The following is a 13,813-nucleotide window of genomic DNA, read 5'->3' as shown; positions in this document are numbered from 1 at the left end:
GCATGTGGGATCCTCCCGGACCGGGGCACGAACCCGTGTCCCCTGCAGCGGCAGGCGGACTCTCAACCACTGCGCCACCAGGGAAGCCCAAGCTTTTTATTTTTGATCTGATTTTTTAAAATAGCGAAACAAAATTCATTTGTAATGACTTTCAAAGCATTTCAAAGGTAACCAAACTAACAAATGAGTATTTTGAAATGAGATGGAACTCTTCACTGATGTGAAAGTAAAATGTGGAAGTGATTTTCCTGTGTAGATTCCAACATTGTTGTATTAGTGTGGTCAAAATAGGCCATGTTGTGATAACAAGCAAATCCCAAAGTCTCAGCGGCTTAAAACTAAAGGATTATTTCTCATTCACATGAAGTCCTTTATGGGTCCAGGGGTTCTCCAGGTATCTCCCTTCTGAATGGTGACTCAGAGCTTCAGGCTGCTTCCACCTTTCAGCCCCACTGGAACTGGTGGTTTCGCTTGCTATGGCAACAAGAGAGAATGCAGAGAACCTGGGGAGCTTTGTCCTGCCTCAGAACCACTTTACAGGTCATTTCAGATACACTTCTGTCGGACAGAATGAGTCCTCGGGCCCTGCCTAAGGGCAAGGGAGCTGACTAGTGCTGCTTTCTGTCTGTCCAGGCAGGAGAGGAGAGCTGGATATGGTGAACACAGACCACCTCTACCATCTTGGCTCTCAAGCCCATGTGGGGGGAATCAGCAGATGTACCAACAGTGGCCAAGGCAGTGAAAGACGCAAACAGTCTCTTTAGGTGACTTCCCTGAAGGGAACACAATCCACTTGGTGTCTTTGAATAAAAATCTATCTCAGTACTTTATAAACACACTTTGAATCTGTAAAATGAAACATTGACTAACTTCTTCAGGAAAACACCACCTTAAAGCACTGGATCATGGCCTGAAGCTGCTCTGTCAAGCAAAACCTTTTTAAAAAGCATTTGTTGTTGTGACTGTTTTGTATAAAAACTGTTTACAACATTAGAGAGAAAGCATATAAAAACCATCTGTTCAGTGAAAGAGAAAACCTTCCAACGTTTTCATTTCAACTCTGTATTTTTTAAACATTCATTCAAATGAGATAATGTTTGATTACTTTCATGGGCATGCTCCAAAGCCGAGCAAATACCTAGACAATGTGTTACACAGCGGAGAGGTCAAGTGCCCCCTCCCTGTTGCATTCACGAGCATTTGAAAGAAATTTTAAAAACCCTTCTCCTCCCTTAGACATCGCTGAAGGGAATCTCCTCTTTTGTCTTTATGGGTCTGTGAATTAATTTTGCAGAGAAGCCAAAAGCTTTTCTGATCATCTCATAGGGACTCCAGATAGGGTCAACTATGGTGTTTTCCAATAAAATAAAAGGTGAAGACTTAAGTATTTTGCAGGATTTATTCTGATCAGACAGTGCAGCCAAACAAGGGCAAATAACCATGCAAGTCTCTGACTTAAGTGCTTCGCAGGCCAATAGCCACTGTTCTTGGCAGACCAAACCCCACAGTGTGGTCCTCGTGTATGGGCAGCTGGTATCTTTCCTTCATTGACTGTTATTAGAAAATCCATTGTAATCTCTGTGTGGGGTTTGGTAACACAATAGCCCCTGTCAATGCTCTGAAATATATTCAATAAGCAGGAGAAGTCTCCCTGCAGCTGCTGATTTGGCCCTTACAAAAGGTGCTGCCACCCTCAATAGTCTCCCCTATTTGCCCAAGGGCACTGCATGATGATGGGCCGAAAGAGACCTGAACAAATCTGCCAGGGAAAGGTTCAAGAGTCAAATAACCTTCACTCTAATTACACAACTGAGGTAAGCATGGCTAGTGCAAAAGAGCCAAGTGATCAGCTTTCCGGTAGCCTGGACACAGAGGGAAAGCAGCAGAAGTTGGAGAGCCTAGTCTTTTGTTGTTAGTATCAGCACCCACAGATATTTATTGGAAAGGGGCATAAGGCATGGGCCCTGCCCTCCAGGGGCATCTAGTTGGGGATGTGGAAGAACGTAAAGAAAACCTCAGCGTGGCCCGTTTTTCCCCCGTCTTCTGTGACTAGTTGCAAAAAGGCTGCAGTTGGCCATCCCTAATGGACAAGCCAAGGCCATCCGGGCCTGGTTGAGATGTTAGTTAAGAACTGTCGGGCTTCCCTGGTGGCGCAGTGGTTGCGCGTCCGCCTGCCGATGCAGGGGAACCGGGTTTGCGCCCCGGTCTGGGAGGATCCCACGTGCCGCGGAGCGGCTGGGCCCGTGAGCCGTGGCCGCTGAGCCTGCGCCTCCGGAGCCTGTGCTCCGCAACGGGAGAGGCCACAACAGAGGAAGGCCCGCGTACAGCAAAAAAAAAAAAAAAAAAACACTGTGCATTTTTTTAAAAGTTTATTCTATTGAAGTAGAGTTGATTTACAACGTTGTGTTAATTTCTGCTGTACAGCAAAGTGATTCAGTTATACATATATATACTCTTTTTTTCATATTCTTTTCCATTATAGTTTATTACAGGACATTGAATATAGTTCCCTGTGCTATACAGCAGGACCTTGTTGTTTATCCATTCTATATATAATAGTTTGCATCTACTAATCCCAAACTCCCAGTCCACCCCTGCCCCTTGGCAACTGCAAGTCTGTTCTCTACATCTGTGAGTCTATTTCCTAGATAAGAGAACTGTGCATCTTGATGTGAGGACTGGTATGGCAAGTTCCCCATGGTCACCGAGCCCATGGACACTCTCCTTTATCCAAGTTAAATCTGCTCAGAGTGACTTTAAAGGTGCCCTCTTGACCTCTGGTATGGTGTGTTCATACCTGCCAGCGGCCATCAAGATGGTACAAGCTTCTTCCTCATGGCACCTGGTCCCATTCTAACTCCTCTGTTCTCTGTGAGACACACAGGCCTGAGGTTCATTCCTGATCTACTTGGGTGGAGTTTTACCTCTATCCTTGTTCTGACACATTTAAAATCTGGTACCAACCCCCATTCCTCAAATCTTTCTGATACTTTAAAATGTTGCTGTGTAAATTATACCTCAATAGATCTGACTTTTTAAAAAAATCCATCCTTGAAGTTTCAATTCATCTTAACAACCCTCCCTCAAGGCTCTTACTCTACAGGATGTAAACCACACAGACATTGGTCAGTAGGTTCTTTTTTTTTTTTTGGCTGCATTGAATCTTCATTGCTGTGTGTGGGCTTTCTTTAGTTGTAGCAAGCAGGCGCTACTCTTCATTGCGGTGCGTGGACTTCTCATTGTGGTGGCCTCTCTTGTTGGAGAGCATGGGCTCTAGGCTCACGGGCTTCAGTAGCTGCAGCATGCAGGCTCAATAGTTGTGGCCACGGAATTAGTTGCTCCGTGGCATGTGGGATTTTCCTGGACCAAGGATCGAACCCATATCCCCTGCTTTGACAGGCCGATTCTTAACCACTGTGCCACCAGGGAAGTTTGGTCAGTAGGTTCTAATAGATGGCAAGCCTGCATTTCCCTTTCTTTCAATTCATAGAGACTCAGTGGCTTTGGGGAGAACAGAGTTACCTTATAGTATCTTATGATACAGTTTTCCATACCTCTCTTTTCAGTGGGGTCATAATGGGAAAAGTCCAAGGAGTCCTAGATGGGCCTTTCTGGATGGGGCTAGGCTTGAATCACAAAACAAGAACTGGGGAATTGCTGGGCATCAGAAGCCTTTGACTGAGTTTCTCTTTTCCATAATAATATTTGACTGCAATTTTTCCTTTGAAAAATTCACCTATATTTGCTGGCTTCCTCAGATACACAGCTATTTATAAATGCAAAAGCAAGTATAAAGAGGTTAAAAGAGGTTTAAAATATAGTTAAAAGACAGATAGGGTTGCTGTGATGGTTAAATGTGACAAAGTAAATGAAGAGCATAACGTTGTGTTAGCCAAGAGTAGTTCTGAATAAATGTTGGTTATTTCCACTTGTTATTAGTAACGTCATTATTGAGTTTAGACTCTAGTCATCTTACTGGACAGAGTCTGCTGCAGTAATCCTCAAACACAGTAGGGAGTCTCTGAAGGGGATGTATGTGGGAAGCCCTCAATCCCTTTCCTAAAAGCTTTCTGATTACTAGAACAAAAATGAAAAAGGGAAGACCATGAATGTAATTAGCTTTATTAAGGTTGATTTATGACAGAAATTTATTTCTTCCAAAAGGAAGACATCTCTTAGTCAGACCAGCATACCTACTCATATAAAAGAAAAAGAGGGGACTTCCCTGGTGGTCCAGTGGTAAAGAATCTGCCTTACAATGCAAGGGTCACGGGTTCGATCCCTGGTCAGGGAACTAAGATCCTACATGCCGTGGGGCAACTAAGCCGGCATGCCACAACTACTGAGCTCGTGCACCTCAACTAGAGAGCCCATGCGCCCTGGAGCCTGCACGCCACAACTAGAGAAGAGAAAACCTGCACACCACAACTAGAGAGAAGCCTGTGCGCCATGATGAAAGATCCTGTATGCCTCAACGAAGATCCTGCGTGCCACAGCTAAGACCCGATGCAGCCAAAAATAAATAAAATAAATAAATAAATGATAAATAATAAATCTTTTTAAAAAAAATGAAAAAGAGAAAAAAATCGTTTGAACCTGATGCCACAAAACAGCCCTCTTTTTATTTCTTTAAAACTTGGACTCAAGAAGAACCAAGAGAAGTGTATGGTAGACCACCCCTAATATGGTCCCCAAAGATCCCTACCTCCTGCCATCCACACCCTTGAGTAACCCCTTCCCTTAAGGATGGGCTGGACTTACTTGTACGTACTGACTTGCTTCTAACAAGTAGAATATGGCAGAAGTAATGAGATGTCATTTCCAAGATTAGGTAATAAAAATACTGTGTCTTATATCTTGAGCTCTCTCTCTGTCTCTCTCTTGCTATGACCATTTATCCTGAGGAAAGACAGTTACAATGGTATCAGGCAGCCCTGTGAAGAGGCTCACATGGTGAGGGATGGAGGCTTTCCAATAACCATATGAGTGAGCCTGGAAGCAGATTACCCCAACCCTGACCCCCCACCCCAGTCGAACCTTCACATGAGACCACAGCCTTGACCAACAGCTTTACTGTGATGTCTCTAGAGACCTTGAGTCAGAGGCACCCGGTTAAGCCAAGTCTAGATTCTTGCCCCACAGAAACTGTGAGATAATAATAAATGTTTTTGGTTTTGTTTTTTTAAATAAAGCCTTTTAAAAAAATATTTATTTATTCATTTATTTGGCTGCTCTGGGTCTTAGTTGCAGCACACGGGATCTTCATTGCTGCATGCAGGATCTTTAGTTGCGGCATGTGGACTCTTAGTTGCAGCACGCGGACTCTTATTTGCAGCATGTGGACTTTTTCTTAATTGTAGCATGCGGGATCTAGTTCCCTGACCAGGGATCAAACCCGGGCCCCCTGCACTGGGAGCACAGAATCTTAACCTCTGGACCACCAGGAAAGTCCTAAATGTTTGTTGTTTTAAGCCACTAAACGTTGGGGCAATCTGTTACACAGCAATAGGTAACTAATATAAAAGGTTACACAAGTAACTGGAAACACACATTTTTCCCCCTTATTCTAAGGCAAATACTAGAATAATTTCTAGCATGGGGAAGGAGGGTTTGATAACAAACAACTGTAGTCTTGAGCACCGAATGTATGCTCAGTTATGCTGCTAAAAATTGCTAATGGATTATTTAAAAGTCTTTAAAGATTACTGTGGCAGTTGAGGGAGGTAGGTGGGGCTCCTAGAAATCATATCATATGAAGAGTGAGGAGATCTGACTGCTGTCTTTTACAATGTAAGTGGTGGTCAGGTAAGAAGAGACATGCTTCACTTGTTCTATGTAACCCTGAAGGACAGAGCAAGAGGCAGTGAGTGACTTGGAAGCTGCAGGCAAGCAGGTTCTGACCCAACTGAATTTTGCTGGTGTTTCCATGAAACACCAAGAACAAAAGTCATGTCAACTACTTGGCTGTTTAAAAATTACATCTAAATGTGAAGGTGGCCTACAAACAATGAAAATGCTACTATCTGCATATAGTAGAAGTGTGGGGTAATTTTTTTTTTTTTTTTTTGGCCATGTGTGGCTCATGGGACCTTAGTTCCCCAACTAGGGATCGAATCCAGGCCCTCGGCAGCAAAAGCGTGGAGTCCTAACCACTGGACCCAGGGAATTCCCTGTGGGTGGTTTTGAAAGTTATTTTTCTAAATTGTTCTTTATGTTATATTGTCTCTGCAATTAAAGTGAAACCTATTCTAGGAAAAGAAGGCCACATATTTTGAATTGCTAGAACAGTTCCTGTTTGGGTTTGTTACTGTGTCTCAGGCTGGCCATCTCTTTTCTTCACAGAGAAAAGTCTGATGATCCCAGGAAACACCATTTCTTCAAAACCATCAACTTTCCTCGCCTGGAAGCTGGCCTAGTTGAGCCTCCATTTGTGCCAGACCCATCAGTGGTTTATGCCAAAGATATCGACGAAATTGAAGATTTCTCTGAGGTTCGAGGAGTCGAATTTGAGGATAAAGGTACGCAGTTCTTCCAAAGATTTGCAACAGGTGCTGTCCCTATAGCTTGGCAGGAAGAGATTATAGAAACGGGACTGTTTGCCGAATTGAATGACCCCAACAGGCCCGCAGGTTGCGGGGAGGGTAATTCGTCTAAGTCTGGTATATGTTTGCTATTATAAGTTGTTCTCTCTACCACACGGGCAGCAGGAGTATCAGCTGACATAATCCTCGAATGTTCCTAATATGTGAAAATCTGTTGAATGAGCACTGATCAGTCAGGAAGGGCATTTCAACCACAAAACAGTTTAAAGGATAGGTGAGCTCACCACTAAGACATATTTTCTCTCCTTCCTTTCTTCCTCCCTTCCTCCCTAACTTACTTCCTTTCTTTATTCTTTCTTTCTTCCTTCATAAAGAAGAGTACAGTCTCAGTTTTCACTGAGACCTGGGAAAAGGAACATTCAGGTTTATTTTGCTAAACTAAAAGCATGAGCCTTTGCCATCATGTCCCTGATAATTACACAAAGTCCTAGGAACAGAGCATGGAACTTTGTGGTGTGCTCAGAAAACGAGCATTTGCAATTCTGAGTAAATAATCATTTTAGTTTTTCTTTGTTTATATCTTTTCTTCCTTTCATCTTTCAGTATTTCTCCTGCTTCTGTACTTATAAAAGGGATTTTGAACCTGGAAATAAATATTTCTCATTTTCCCCCTCCCTGCAAAAAAGGAGTGGATTGTACTATTTTGGAAATATTTCAGATTACAGAATAATTTTTAATTTATAGAGTCTCTTTTTCATATTTCTGAAATATTCTACCATTATAATGTTGAAGCATGTTAAATGTAAATACACATGAGGTCTGGGGTTAAAGTATTCTGTAAGTTGAGTTCTTTAAGTAGTATTCTACAAATTGCTTACCTGTATAATTCCATATGCCATCGGTTCGCAAACTTTGCTGAACTTTGGAATCACCCAGAAATCTTTTAAAATACTAACATGTGACTCCCACTCCCAGATTTTAATCGGTCTGGAGTACAACCTGGGCATCTAGATTTTCAAAAGCTCCCCAGGTGATTCCAGTGTGCAGCAAAGTTTGGGAACCACAGTCATGCAGATTTAAATGTTATTACATATGGGTCCTTGTTTTGGTTGCTCAAAACCTCAGTCTTACATTTTGACAACAACTTTTCAAATACCCAAAGAAATGCATAACTTTGGCAATTGCAGTTAAATGAAACTGAAGATACTCTGTATTCATCTTGTAGATTTCCTTGCTCTTGCACACTTTGGTTCTTCACACATATCTTGGGAAGTAGATCTCTTGCCTATTTCAAGACCTGAAGGAGACATATGGGCTTAGAAACTGATTTGAACAAACAGTGGCCCTCACTTCAGGTGGCTGCCCAGCCAGCACTTTATAGGAGAATTAGCACTTCTCAAAAGCACAGCCAAAGTGAGAATTATAAGGCCCCCCCAAAAAATATATATATATATATGATACAAATATACATCTGGGGTGACCATATATATATATGTGTGTGTGTATGTATATATATATATATATATATATATATATATATTTTTTTTTTTTTTTAAGATGTATGTGTGCCTAAGGAAATCTCTCTTGTCCCAAAGGTGAGAAACCTGGCTGAAGTTATTTTAAAAGTTTTGTCCCTTGAGTAAGGGTACCAAGAATTACAAAAACACTGGCCAAAAATTTTTTGGTTAACTGGAATCCAGCTAACAGTAATCCTCAACTACAAGACAACATCAACCATATCTGGAACAAGGAGGAAGAAACCCCCGTGGAGTTGAATCCTGAGTTAGAACACCTGCCACTCGCCTGCTCATCCTCCATCCTCAGTGAGCTCCTTGAAGCTCCAAACCCTACCCTAGAGACACTGTAGAGTCCTGAATCACCAAAGCAGAATACAGGTGTGTCCTGCAGATTCTTCTTACTAAGGCAAGAAAGTAGATTAAAATTTGATAAAATTTCTAAGTCTGTTTAACAAAAACTAATCAACAGTTAACAGAAATTCAATTAACTAGAGCATTCCAAGAGTAGAGATCTCAGGATTTAGCTTTATAAACATCAGACATTTTATTTTATTTTATTTTATTTATTTATTTTGCGGTACGCGGGCCTCTCACTGTCGCGGCCTCTCCCGTTGCGGAGCACAGGCTCCCGACGCGCAGGCTCAGCGGCCATGGCTCACGGGCCCAGCCGCTCCGCGGCACGTGGGATCCTCCCGGGCCGGGGCACGAACCCGCGTCCCCTGCATCGGCAGGTGGACTCCCAACCACTGCGCCACCAGGGAAGCCCCAGACATTTTAAAAAGTGACTTCAACTTGCATTGGTTCTTTCATGTGAATGCCTACTGCTTTTGATAAACTTTAAATGCAAATCTGTTTCATGTTTTAGAAGTAACTCAGGAAAATAATTGAATAAGATAACTATATTCAAACAATCACCAAGTAAGTATGTGTTGAGCTCTAGTTATACATTGAGCCCTACACTGGTGATGTTGGGGACACAGTAGAGAAATAAGACAACCATCTGAGAAAGGCCCTGTGGTGTAGTGTAGCATGCAGACTCCTGTGGGTGTTACTATTCACATTTTAAAAAAGGAAACTGATGCCCGTAGATGTTTTGTAGCTTGTCCAAGGTCACACAGCTCTGCAGGGTGGTTGTGAAGACTAGAAATAATGTATAGGAAGCACATAGTGCTTGACTTGCATATAGTAAGGGCATACTAAATTGAAGATCACGGTCAGTAAGTAGCAGCAGGTCAAATGATTCCTGGTCCAAGGACAAACTATTAAGACCTGAACCTTCATTAAAAGTTCCAGAGGAGGTGAGAGAAGCAAGAGAGCTGGTTCCTGGGGAGTGGTTGAGGAGGAAATTTTTTGCACACAATGAAAGAAAAAGCTAATTGGAATAAGTGGAGACATGGGTGCCCATCCCAGGTCTCCTGCCCATCATATGCCAGGTGGGAATCCACCTGGGCCAAGTCAGAGTACAGGAGGCTCACAAGGGCAGGGCAGGTAAGGGACAGACCTCAGCATGGAGATTAAATGTTACAGATGGAGAGAAATAAGCCAATGCAAAGGGATTGGCTCAGATTGTGGGTGGGATTCAAGACTGAAATAAGATGCAACCAGATGTTTTATCAAAGAAAAGAAGTGATTTTTGAAAAGGGATGATGATGCTTGCTTTTTTTTTTTTTTTGTGGTACGCGGGCCTCTCACTGCTGTGGCCTCTCCCGTTGCTGAGCACGGGCTCCGGACGCGCAGGCGCAGCGGCCATGGCTCACGGGCCCAGCTGCTCCGCGGCATGTGGGATCCTCCCGGACCGGGGCGCGAACCCGTGTCCCCTGCATCGGCAGGCGGGCTCTCAACCACTGCGCCACCAGGGAAGCCCGCTTGCTTATTTTTAAACAGTTAAAATGAGCTTATGTTTTTAGAGAAAAATTTTATATATAAACAAAATGAAACATCGGGGAAAACACAGACATATATGAGTGAACTATTCAGACAAAGAAGAACCAAGGAGAAGTCATTTGTATTCTTCTAGTTTGTCAGGGATTGTTTGAAATGTTTGTTTCTTAAAGGGGAATATGGAATTAATAAACCGCTTGAAGGGGCTTAGAAGTGCCTTGCAAAGCAGGAGGTATGGATGATGTTTTCACAGGAAACAGTGATGAATGATTGATTTTAGGTGTAATTTTTCTTCTTTTCCTTTTTCCACCACACCGCGAGGCATGCTAAATCTTAATTCCCCCACCAGGGATTGAACCTATGCCCCCTGCAGTGGAAGCACAGAGTCCTAACCACTGGACCGCCAGGGAAGTCCCCAATTTTAGGATTGTAAGCCACAAAGAGTTAAAAAGCATTCTCAGTTGTTCACTTTGAATATCAAATTCAGGATGTTTCTCAATTAGGTGACCAGGCATGAATGTGAAATAATTGAGTAATTTAAACTTTGCTTCTTAGGAATTGCTCATATGAAGTCATTGAGGGAATTCCCTGGAAGTCCAGTAGTTAGGACTCTAACCGCTGTGCACTTTCACTTTCACTTTCACCCAGTGCACTTTCACTGGGCACTGCAGTGGCCTGGGTTCAATCCCTGGTCAGGGAAGTATGATTCCACAAGTTGTGCGGTGCAGCCAAAAAAAAAAAAGAAAGAAAGAAAAAGAAATCAGAGAGAATACTACATCGATTTTTAAAGATCATTATTATTATATTGTGTTTATCATTAAGGCAGTTTAACTGATGTTAATTTTTGGACAGTAAAACATGATGAAAATAGTGAAAATATATAATACTCGCTTCTTAAATGACTGTTCTTGGCAGTTATAAGCCTTAAGAAGAAAAAAAATAGATACAAGACTTTTTTGGTGGTGGGGAGGCCAGTCTGGAAGATTTACCATATTAGCCATTTTGATCATCAAAAAAGTAAAAAGACTGAATTTTCTTGGATCATCTGGGAAAACTAATTGCAGTCGTTTAGGCTTAATTATTCTTTCAATAAATATTGGTGCCTGCCATGTGCCAGTCCTCATTTTAGTTTGGGGAGATATGCTGGGTTTTGCCCCTTTAAACTTTTTAGATTGGAAAGCACTTTTGTTCACCCTGTGTATCACTAAACCTTTATATCTCTCTGGGTAGAGGTGAGTTTTGTTCTTTCCATTGAAGTTTTCTGCACTGAACATATCTTTCTTTTAAAAATCAAGTAAAAATATATTTTTTAAAGCAAGGCAGGCCCTGTCATAATTGGAGCTGGGTGTGTGCCCAGGCTGGCTCTGGCAATAACCAGACCCTGAGGACCTCCTTCCTGGCCGAAAGACATGAACTAGCCTGGCTACCAGGAGTAAGTCCAGGACCCCTGGTCTGAGCCAGCAGAGTCTCCCTGGACAGAGCCAGCAGTTGGTGCCTAAGGTTGAGCCAGATTAGTGGTCCCACAATCCAGACCATGAACTGTGGCTAGTTGGTGGCAAAGTTTTTACCCAACCTCAAAGAAAAAAAAGAAAGGACAACGCAGTGAGTCTTTCAGGCACTACGCTCTTCAAAATATCTTATTTTATCACATAGCTGAAATGTCTTCTTTTATGAAGTAGTTGATATTTGACAGAAGTAAAAATTGAAGACCAGTGACTATCCCTCAAGTATTTTTTTGAAATTTTACTGATGCATGAGATTTCAAAATCTGGAACCCCCTGGACTGGATGACCTTGAAGGGTATCCCAACTGTAGGGAAACTGTGCTTCAGTGGGAAATGATGCATTTTCTAGAGGAAGATCTACAAACTTTTTCTGTAAAAGACCAGATAGTAAATATTTTAGACTTTGCAGATGACAACTACTTAACTCTGCCTTTGTAGTGGGAAAGCAGCCACAGACAAGGGAAAGGACCGACTCTGTCTGTGTGCCAATAAAGCTTTATTTACAAAAACAGGTGGTGGAGCTGGATTTGACCCACAAGCTGTAGTTTACTGATTGTAGTTGTAAATAAGTCTCATTATTAAACTGGCTGGGTTATCTGATTCTAACAGAGCTATTTTACAACTCTATAAATTATAGATAACTAATTGGGACGTAAATTAATTCTCGTCTATAGATGTTCAAATAACCCTTCCCCACTGAATTAGTTTGTTAGGGCTATGATAGCAAAGTGCTGGGTGGTTTATACAACTGAAGTTTATCCCAGTTCTGGAGGCTAGAAGTCTGAGATCAATGTGTCATTGGAATTGGTTTCTTATGAGGCCTCTGTCCTTGCTTGACTTCTAGATGGCCACCTTCTGTCTCATGGTTCTCCTTCTGTGTGGGTCTGTGTCCTAATTTCTTCTCCTTATAAGGACAACAGTCATATTGGATTAAGGCCCACCCTAATGACCTCATTTTAACTTGATTACCTCTTTAAAGACCTTCTCTGCAAATACAGTCACAGTCTGAGGTACCTGAGGGTTAGGACTTTAACGCATGAATTTGGGGAGACACAATTCAGCCTGTAACACCCCTTAAGCCAGTTTTATGTCCATTTGCTCATTCGTTTCAACATTCCTTTACCCCTTATAAATCTGTGGGTTTTATTGCTTCTCTGAACTGGTTGAAACGCCAGTTTCCTCCTTAAAGAGTTAAATAAAATCTTTAACATGTTTTCATTTTTATTTCTGTATGACAGTCATGATTTTACCCTTTTTTTTGAGAATTATCCATTAACACAAGGCAGAATGTCACAATGCCATCATGGAAGCTGGGGCACATTTTAAAAATTCTGCTTCCATAAGCAAAAGTTCTCAGCAAGAGCCCTCTCTCTTTTTGTTCTCTTATGAAACACACAGCAGAGAGCAGAGCCCCTAAACAGAGGGCTGGTGGGAGCGGTGGTGAGCCCAGAAAGCCGCTAGCATTTCCCACGGAGTTTGGTTGAGGTGCATGGGGCCAGCTGACTAGTCTATATTTTTAAACCTATTCTCCTCACCCTGCCTCTCCTGTCTGCATGGCCAGCTGTCACACGCATTCCTACCATGCCCACAGTTCCTGCATACAGCAGGGGAAGCTATCAGGGACGAAGAGGCAGGGAGGAGAGAGCCAGGAGCCACAAGAACCAAAGACAGCTTCAGAAGTCCACCTGAATTTTTTTCGACAAGTGCATATGTGTGCTCTATTTCACCTAAAGAGTTGGCTAAGCATCATTGCCAGCCTCACCCCAATAGTAACACAATAAAGACTCCCATTTATTGAGCATTTACTATGTGCCGGGTGCTGCACTTGGCACTTTTTGTATATTACTCCCAATGCTCACAATCGTCCTGTGAAGTGGGTATTCTTATCTGCATTTTATGGATGAAGAAGGAAAGCTCCAGAGGTTAACAGACTTATCCAAGTACACAGTAAGTGCTGAGTAAACCCGGGTCTACCTGACAGCTCTTGGCTGTGTGGTCACTGGTTTCCTAGGTAAGAACAGCCTCTGTTCCTATTCCCTAAAACATCTCCTGTGTTTCAGAGCAGAGTTAGTGGACCAAGCCCAAAGGGGAAATAATTTTTATAAATATATTTTGTCAGTTCTAAATGGACTAGCAGGGCGGGGGTAGGAGTGAGGTGAGTGAGGCAGTAGGGCACAATATTTAGGACATGTAAGATGGCACTCTGTCTCAGGATCATGCCAGTAAGTGCAGCCTTGAAACTTGCATAAAACTGGAAGTGAATGCCTCCTTCAATTCTGTACCTTAGACCTTTCATTCCACTCACCCTAACTCTGGGCCTGTGGCCTAGACAGCTCAGGTGTAGATACTTAGCAAAATCCTTTTGAAGC

The 13,813-nt window shown here is 42.5% G+C and overlaps 1 protein-coding gene across 1 annotated transcript in view; it reads left to right on the top strand.

Moving 5' to 3' along the window:
- GRK7 (G protein-coupled receptor kinase 7) overlaps positions 1-6,679 on the top strand; it is a 37,728-nt gene extending 31,049 nt beyond the window's left edge. Inside the window, 1 exon segment of the mRNA XM_007126495.2 lies at positions 6,343-6,679. Coding sequence (XP_007126557.2) covers positions 6,343-6,679 — 337 coding nt within the window.
- Positions 6,680-13,813: the final 7,134 nt, after the last annotated feature.

The sequence above is a fragment of the Physeter macrocephalus genome, chromosome 1, assembly GCF_002837175.3.
Source record: "Physeter macrocephalus isolate SW-GA chromosome 1, ASM283717v5, whole genome shotgun sequence".
Taxonomy (NCBI): Eukaryota; Metazoa; Chordata; class Mammalia; order Artiodactyla; family Physeteridae; genus Physeter; species Physeter macrocephalus.
Note: the sequence above shows the minus strand (reverse complement) of the source record. Positions and strands in the feature narration are given on the sequence as shown.